The sequence below is a fragment of the Lycium barbarum genome, chromosome 2 (genome assembly GCF_019175385.1).
Source record: "Lycium barbarum isolate Lr01 chromosome 2, ASM1917538v2, whole genome shotgun sequence".
Taxonomy (NCBI): domain Eukaryota; kingdom Viridiplantae; phylum Streptophyta; class Magnoliopsida; order Solanales; family Solanaceae; genus Lycium; species Lycium barbarum.
In genome coordinates, this window is record NC_083338.1 from 81,957,633 (window position 1) to 81,966,392 (window position 8,760).

The 8,760-nt window shown below is 36.0% G+C and overlaps 1 protein-coding gene across 3 annotated transcripts; it reads left to right on the forward strand.

The window, feature by feature from the left end:
• The first annotated feature begins 669 nt into the window (after nucleotides 1–669).
• On the forward strand, nucleotides 670–7,498 carry LOC132626588 (uncharacterized). 3 transcript variants are annotated; one of them, XM_060341505.1, is made up of 22 exons: nucleotides 670–1,015; nucleotides 1,139–1,275; nucleotides 2,307–2,386; nucleotides 2,703–2,789; nucleotides 2,903–2,953; nucleotides 3,038–3,155; nucleotides 3,241–3,297; nucleotides 3,430–3,494; nucleotides 3,587–3,670; nucleotides 3,758–3,808; nucleotides 3,910–3,972; nucleotides 4,067–4,107; nucleotides 4,219–4,288; nucleotides 4,500–4,562; nucleotides 4,924–5,013; nucleotides 5,087–5,125; nucleotides 5,237–5,464; nucleotides 5,569–5,654; nucleotides 6,183–6,231; nucleotides 6,361–6,441; nucleotides 6,533–6,626; nucleotides 6,766–7,498. In XM_060341505.1, exons 2-22 carry the CDS (start codon nucleotides 1,158–1,160, stop codon nucleotides 6,942–6,944), a joined length of 1,794 nt encoding a protein of 597 aa, XP_060197488.1. In that variant the 5' UTR covers nucleotides 670–1,015; nucleotides 1,139–1,157; the 3' UTR covers nucleotides 6,945–7,498. The 3 variants fall into 3 exon arrangements, with proteins under 3 accessions (XP_060197488.1, XP_060197487.1, XP_060197486.1); XM_060341504.1 differs by having other exon boundaries at nucleotides 670–937; nucleotides 4,061–4,107; XM_060341503.1 differs by having other exon boundaries at nucleotides 671–1,015; nucleotides 4,061–4,107.
• Nucleotides 7,499–8,760: the final 1,262 nt, after the last annotated feature.

Consider the following 8,760-nt stretch of genomic DNA (forward strand, 5'->3'; position numbering starts at 1 on the left):
ACGACGAGGTGTAGATCAGAATTTCAAGCCTAGGACTGAGATTGCATCATTTTAACACCACTTGAGCTGCATATAAAACACCGGAGCGGAAGAGGCTAGAGAGAGACAAAGAAATGAAGAGAGAGAAGCGATCGTGTTTATAGGGCAACAAAAGATATTTGGACAAAACATATATTTGTTGTCTTTTTGTATATTCTTTTATTTTGATTTTTGCATTTTTTGTTTTAATGGACCCGGTTTTGGGCCATTTTGGACTTTTTTTTTTTTTTTTTTTAATTTTTGGACTAGATTTTCATATTAATAAAAAGGCCTGACCCGGCCACCCAAATTTATTTTTAAAAAAAAGGATAGAGTGATATGGTTAAAAAAAAAAAATTATAAAAAAGTTGAATAAGAGAGTGAAAATCTCGAGCGCATTGGTATCCCCAATTAAACTTTATTTTTAATTGGTAGTATTGGGTACTCCATTTTAGTTCCACTTTTCTTGTCTAGCCTACTCCTTCTGCTCGGCTCGAAAATCCGAACCTTTCTCAATTCTCACGTTTTGCAACAATTTTCTCTATTTCTCTAAAAAATTAATTCTCTTTTCTGCTTTAATGCAGTAACTTTTTGTTTATTTGTTTCTTCATTTATTCAGTGGAAGGAGGAAAACAAGTGAAGGGGTGGGAGGGGCAGGGTTTGGAGAGGTTTTAGAATTTTGATATCCCTTTCTTCTTTCTCTATCAGCCTCCACCCTCATATATTTTACTATATAAAGCCGCCATTGCTTCTTCTCACCCCCCATTCTCTCATCCATTCTTTTCCTCCCTCCCTTCCTCCCTCATTCATATTATCCCTTCTCCCTGTCCCCTCTCTCTTGTGTGTGTTCGCTCATGCTTTTTGCACCTTCTTCCTTTTTTCTCTCTTGTATGACAAAGAACGCCTTTTAGTGGATAAGGTTGGTTGGATTCATACTATTCTTAATTTGGGAAACAGTTTCCTGTGCTAAGTCTTTTCCTTAGACTCTTGTTAGTAGGTAGGTTTCTTCCCACATCGTCCTTTGTTTATTTGCCACCCCATAAACAATGTTATAGCATTATTTGGAGCAAACATTGCTTTTTGATTGCTAATGGTTTCCTTTTTCTTCTTGTGTTTAAAGAGGTGAAGCATACACAAAGATGAAATACGTGTTGGTGACAGGTGGAGTTGTTAGTGGGCTGGGCAAAGGAGTCACTGCAAGCAGTATTGGTCTTATTCTTAAGGCTTGCGGTCTTCGTGTTACCTGCATTAAGATTGGTCTCTGCCACACTCTTTTTTCTCTGTTTTTTGCCTCTTTCTTCTCCTCTAAATCAAGAATGCAACAGATAAACAATTTTACACCTTTCTTGCTGTAAGACTGTCTACAATAGACCCTGTGGTCCGTTCCTTTCCCGCACCGCTGCTTAGTGCACTTTGCTGCTTTTTTTATTTTTGCTATTATATCCATGGGTGGACCTCGTGTAGTTGCAGTGGGAGGATTTGGCCAAACTCACTATATGTAAAAGTATTTTTTTTAAACTGAAAGCGAATTCAATGACTTCAAATCTTTGATTGTATTTCATAGTTCCTCTGGTCAATCCCTTGTCTAATATCTATACTTCATTAAAACAGATGGTGTGGTAGAAGAATATATTGTGCTCTCTACTCAGATTTGCAAAGGGCTATAATTTTTTTTTTTTTTTGGCAAAGGGCCATAACCTCTTACTTTTTGGAAGAAAAAAGCTTTTTTCCTTTTGTTGTTGTAATAAAATAAAAGAAAAACTATTGTCTCTTCCGATAAGACACCGGAAAACTTTAAGATGGTGTTTGTCTAACGAATATTTTTGGTCGAAACTTGCGAAAAAGGACTTCAAGTTGGTGTTTCTTTACAAATTTTGAGGTCTCTTTACAAAAAAAAATTGCAAAACGTGTTTTTTAAGTCAACTTACAGGTAACTTTTATCTTTTTTCAGAAAAAGGTGAACTTAGAAAAATTTCAAGAAGCATTCTTTGTTTAAGAAGGAAAAGTTTTCTGTTTTTTTTTTCCTTCTCTGTATCCGCGACGAATTTGTTTAAAGATTTTCTTTTGCCAGAAACCTTTCCTATTCTTTTTTCTTTCCCCCCAATTTTACATGGTCTCTTGTAACTTAATTTTCGGTGAAACTTTGGTTCTTACGAAATGGATACTCCTTTTTTTTTTTTTTAAGGATTTTTTTTAACAACTAAAGTCTACTGTTTTGTTCATTTGATGTTATAATCCAAATGAATTGTGTATAAGCTGTCTACTTACTGTTTCTTTTTCATGTTCAGATCCTTATTTGAACACTGATGCTGGCACAATGTCTCCTTTTGAGCATGGAGAAGTGTATGTCTTGGATGATGGTGGAGAGGTTACATATTAATTTTTCATATTTGTGATTAGTATAATTTTTTATTTTCCTTTTTTTCCCCAAGTAGTTGTCAGGTGGTGGGCTGATTTCTTACATTATTTTGGACTCTCTAGTTTTGGTTGTGTTTTCCGTTAGTTACTGTTGCTTGTTAAAGTGCACAACTTTGCAAAGTTGAAAATTTTGGTGTATGTTTTTTGCTCTTCATTATTACCCGTTTTCCCTGTAAATATTAAAGCTTTTAGATGGTTACTTCTTTCAGGAGAGGTGCAAACTGTTTGTTATGTTACTAATATCTAGATTTGTTTTTCTCTTGTAGGTGGACCTGGACCTTGGAAACTACGAGCGTTTTCTAGGTATTAAGTTGACCTGCGACAACAATATAACTACGGGGAAAATTTACCAGGTATGTCGTCTGAAAATTCCCTATCTGATTATTGGTGTATGCTTGATGAATTTCATAGATTATGATATAAAATGTTAAGCTGAGAAAGTGCTTTTTTATTTTTTGTTATGCAGTCTGTTATTAATAAGGAGAGAAGAGGGGATTATTTGGGAAAGACTGTTCAGGTTTTTACCGCCTTTCCAGAAAATTAGACAGTCATCTCTTCCAATGTTAATGTTTATGCTCTTACCATCTTGTCGCTTGTTTAGGTTGTCCCTCACATTACAGATGCGATTCAAGAGTGGATAGAACGTGTGGCTGTCATACCAGTTGATGGCAAGGATGGTCCACCAGATGTTTGTGTCATAGAACTGGGTGGCACAATAGGTATACTCAACTGATTTTTCAGATGAAGCAGGATAATTTGTAAATGATACGTGTTTTCTTAAAAGTAATTTGTCCCTTAATGCAGGAGATATTGAATCAATGCCATTTATTGAAGCATTAGGACAGTTCTCATATCGTGTAGGTAAGGTTTACACATCTAAACTTGATTTTGGACAATCAAATGATGTAATTGTCAGTTATGCTCTATCATGTGCAAATCTACCTTTTAAAAGTAAGTGCAACTAACATGTTTTCATCAACTTTTGCTTGTTAGGTGCTGGTAATTTTTGCTTGATACATGTCAGTCTTGTGCCTGTTTTGAGTGTAGTTGGTGAGCAGGTAACTTACCGTAAATTTATTTATGGGCCATGGGGATATCTTCTATTATAGTAATCACTCTTATTGACTACTTTTTTATTTTCGAAATTCAGAAAACAAAACCTACTCAGCACAGTGTTAGAGGTTTGAGAAGCCTGGGATTGACTCCCAACATTTTAGCATGCCGGAGCACAATGGTCTCTCTCTCCTCCTCCTCCTCTGTTGGTCCACGTATATCTTTATTGTTATCAAGTTCAGTTTTTGAAGTTTGTTTCTTTATTCAGGAACTTGATGAGAATGTCATGGAGAAAATTTCCCGGTTTTGCCATGTTCCGGTATTTTGACAATATGATCTTTATTTTTATAGAGCTAATCTTGTTTACGCCATCAACTCTCAATTACTGGTGCTTAGGTTCTATATTCCGTTTTATTTCAGGTAGATAGCATTATTACTCTTTATGATGTCTCAAACATTTGGCGCGTTCCTTTGCTTTTAAGAGTGAGTAATTTTGGCACACTTCTATTTTTATTTATTTCTACATAACATCTTTGCTGTAAGCCTTAAAGAATCTCTTTTGTGTACTTAGGAGCAGAAGGCGCATGAAGCAATTCTGAAAGTCCTGAACTTAATAGGGTATGTTTCTGTTACATACATTGATGACAAGGAGTATTCAATCTCCACTATTCTGCATTGTGATTTTGTGCCATCTCTAGTATGATGATGAATTTATTATGTCGTTTTCAGTGTTGCGCGAGAACCTGCCTTGGGAGAATGGACATCTCGGGCTGAACTCTGTGACAAGCTACACGAGCCTGTAGGTTCCATGAAATAAATATATATATATATATATATATATATATATTCTATATTCCTTTTTGGAGTTGAGTCCCTCAATTTGCTATATATATATATATATATATATATATATATATATATATATATATATATATTCTATATTCCTTTTTGGAGTTGAGTCCCTCAATTTGCATAACAACTTCCATAAATTTCTCCATCTGAATTTACAGGTTAGAGTAGCCATGGTAGGAAAGTACACAGGGCTTTCAGATGCGTACCTCTCTGTACTGAAGGTGATTATACTCTATTCAAATATATAAAGAGGAAGCTTCTTTATTGTATTTTCACTTGCACCTATTTTCATGTAATTGTTATTTTCTATGATATAGTATTTTGAAAAGTGATCATCACCCCTAGCAGTTTTATCAATGACTTAGATTCCTCTGCTAGACTTGGAAAATGGAGAATAATGTTGCCTCTGATGCTCCATCTCATTTTGACCTCCTTCTTTTGTTATTGGTTGCTATTGTGTCATTTAAGCCAATTTATTTTCATCTTTATTTTATCTTAATAATATATCTAAGAACAACCTGTCGATATATTATTTCTACTTTTTGTTGTCAATATCTTAAACTTCGTGAGTTATTTGTGTAGGCTCTTGTGCATGCCTGTGTAGCTTGCCACAGGAAACTTTGTATAGATTGGATTGCAGCCAGTGACCTTGAGGATGAAACTTCCAGAGAGGTATTTTGCTTCCGCTGTTCAATTGCTTTTATTTCTTGCTTGTTTCTAATCTGACTGGTATTTATACTTGCAGAATCCTGAGAATTATAGAAGTGCTTGGAAGTTGTTGAAGGTTTGTATAGTGTTACTCTGCAACATGATATCGGCCAAATTCGACTCTTCTTATACCCCCTTTCTTCAATTTTATTGGTTCTGACTTGTTGGACAAGTCTTCATTTTACAGGGGGCAAATGCTATCCTAGTCCCTGGGGGATTTGGTGACAGAGGTGTGGAGGGTAAAATCCTCGCTGCTAGATATGCCCGTGAAAACAGGATTCCTTTCCTTGGTATATGTCTAGGAATGCAAATTGCTGTTATTGAGTTTGCTCGATCCCTTCTTGGATTGCTAGACGCAAACAGTACAGAATTTGATCCCAACACTCAGAATCCATGTGTTATTTTTATGCCGGAGGTTAAGATTACTTTCCCTTTATCTTCTTTGTCCCTCGTGATTGTCCTGTGTTTTTAGTTTTGTTTTACTAGTTCACAGTTCTAATCTGTGTTCCATGATCACAGGGTTCAAAAACTCATATGGGTGGTACGATGCGTCTTGGATCTAGGAGAACATATATTGAAGTTGCCGATTGTAAATCTGCAAAATTGTAAGCACTTTCTTTCCCCTCTACTCATTCCACAGGATGATATGTGGAACTGCCGAGGAATTCTAATTGACATGAGGGAAGTCTAGATTCACAACCATTTAAGCTGATAGTGCAAAAGCAGGATAAGATAGTACCACAAAGAATCTTAACTTACTGACGCTTGTGTCTATTCCTTTGGTGGTATTAAGATCTATGTTGTCTTCTAGACGGAATAGAATTATTGATCATTTGTATTTGGTAAATCCCTCTTTTTAATGTACCTGTTTTTTTGAATGGTCTTGTTTCGAATCGTCCTTAAACTCGTTGTCAAGTTAAGCATCTACCAATGCATTATTCATATATTTCTTATGGATCTGTCTGCTAGGAAGTTGTTTCTTTTCTTCCATTCTTGAATTATTCTGTTGTGGATGGAGGTGGGGTGGGGAGGATCAGCATCAATTATTCACTATACTATATTTTATCTAAACCATATATGGTGGAATTTTACCTTTTCCAATCTCCAACTGAATAAATGATATCTTGTTTCAGATATGGAAACCAGAGCTTTGTAGATGAGAGGCACCGACACAGATATGAGGTACGGCACTTTTCCTGTTTGGAACTTTGTTAAGCTACTACAATGTTATGTGGCCTTGTACAATTACATGTGGACCACACTTTTATATTGACTTCCAAGACTAAAGAGCTGTCTCACGCTGCTGTTTAGGTGAACCCTGACATGGTGCAGCAACTTGAAGATGCTGGTCTTTCTTTCACTGGCAAAGATGAAAGTGGTCACCGCATGGAGGTTAACCTCTTAAACCATTAAATTAAGCAATCATGCTAGCTAGTTATGTTGCTGTGGTTGATTTATCTAGTGTGTGATGCTTCCTGTACAGATTGTTGAGCTGCGGAAACATCCCTACTTCATCGGAGTGCAATTTCATCCAGAATTTAAATCAAGGCCAGGAAAACCTTCTGCCCTGTTCCTAGGTATTTCTCCTGCTTCAGATATCTAAGGATCACGAGCGAAATAAATGAATTCATTTGGATCCTGGGCTTATAGATATGTCTGGCATTTCATGAATTTGTGTTAGTCCTTTTATAATCTCGTTTTTATTCTCCTAAACAGGGCTTATAGCCGCAGCAACTGGGCAGCTCGAAACTTTGTTGAAGAAGGGTGTTCCCAAAACATGGGGGTTGAGCAATGGTACATCAGGACTAAAATCGCATCGATATGTCAATGGGACAAAGCTCGCTAATGGATCATTAGATGGCATTTGTTGCAATGGAAATGGTATACATGTCTAAAGGAAACAGTAACTGACGCTGTGGGTGCTTGGCCCTGGGTTTCTGACAATTTTGCTACTGCATTTCTTCTATTTGGTATGTATAGGCATACGAGAGCAGTAGGTTTTTACAGCTTCTCTAATTAAGGCTATATAGGGTAGAGCTGGATTCCGGTCTTTTTATACGGAACAGCCCATCGGAGCTGCAGCACTCTGGTGGAAATGGGAGGAGCAATGCTATTACTTTCAAATCTGTGTTTGTTATTTCATCTGGGATGTACATTAGAGTGCTAGCGAAAGATTGGAGTCTGGTTTGTGTCCAGTTTGTATTCAGCTATATAGCTTTCCTACTACACATGGGACGTAGTAGGAAAGCTGAATGAAACTTGCGACTGTAAACCAGCAAAGTAGCTTGATAGAAGGTATTGAAGCTGCGGCTGAATAGATGTGTTTTTGGTTATTTTGTTTCTTCCTTTTCGAGGAATGGATTCTGTTTTTCAGTCCTCTAGACTTCTTATTTGTAAACCTTTCTACGCTATTAATTTTAATTTTAATGCTCTCCACTCTGCTGCGAAATTTTGTATATCATTTGGGGTTATTTTCTCATTATTTTGGCTAAAATTTCTATACACGGACGTGGAAAAGAGTTTTTATACTATTTAAGTACTTGAAAACGAAAACTTCTCTACAATCAAGGATAGGTGATCTAGAAAATACAGTAAATGACCTGTTGCAATATGTCAAACTATAGTAATGATTCTGTAAACATTATTGTTAATATGTATCACTTAAATCCAAATGGATGATGATAAGAGTGAATACTTATGCTACTAATGAGACAAAGGTTAATTGATCATGAGGCGTCGTTTGGATGGACAATTAAAGAAGGGAAAAGGTCAAAAATACCCCTCTATTTTGTTTTATTAGTCAATTTTATCCTCCGTTAGTGATTATGAACAAAAACATCCCTGCCGTCTACAAAGTTTAACACATTTACCCCTATTTTGACAGATTACCCCAATTACCCAATTTCAAACGGATTCCCATTAGAACACTTCTGTTACAATGTAACATTAATGTAAAACAAATGGAGCTAGTAGACCAAATCTAAATAGAAGTTCAAATGGGTTCTGCCTTAGAAATCAAGCTGATGATTTGATATATGCCAAATTAAGGAGATTCACATGTCAACTAATATAGTGGCATAAGCTACGACAATTAAAGAGGCCTGCCATTTTTGTGTTTCTAATGGCCTTGCTTGTGCGCTACTGGAAACAAGAGTCCTTGTAGCTTAAAAATGTGGTGACTGATTATTTGGAACCTTCTTGGAGTAAATCTACTATTATGAATGAAAAATTTAACCGTCTAATGTGAGTTCATCTTGGAATGTTGTATAAATTCAGAGATGACATCAGATAGTTTTATGCTTTCATTGGACACCTATAACATTGTAGATCCAATCTGCACTCACTGTCGAATTTTGATCAATAAATTTGGCGACTGGATTACTTGGTGGTCTTTTAGCTTCAAGAAAAAATGCTTATTGTAGAGTCGTCCTAAAAATTAAGTAACAATTAATATCGACAATACAGTTAGCACGCATAGAGAAAAGAAGATATGGTCAATTGTGGATGGATTAAATTACTCCCAAAAAAAAAAATTGATAATAAAATAAAAAAAGGATTCTCATGGTCCTGGTACTGGAATTATCTTTTATTAAAGTAAACGAAACGGATAAAGTGAAGGGGGACATGGGTGAATCCTTGTATTTCAAGAAATCCCCCCAACTACTAAACGCATGATATCGTCAGTCGAAACCTACGCCATCATTTAATCTA

Bases quoted from the DNA above. Each gene is read 5' to 3' on its own strand.
- LOC132626588 (XM_060341504.1), top strand. From the start codon at position 1,158: ATGAAATACGTGTTGGTGACAGGTGGAGTTGTTAGTGGGCTGGGCAAA. The intron at 2,387-2,702 runs GTTACATATTAA...TTTCTCTTGTAG, and splicing joins TCTTGGATGATGGTGGAGAG to GTGGACCTGGACCTTGGAAA. The intron at 4,563-4,923 runs GTGATTATACTC...TTATTTGTGTAG, and splicing joins CGTACCTCTCTGTACTGAAG to GCTCTTGTGCATGCCTGTGT.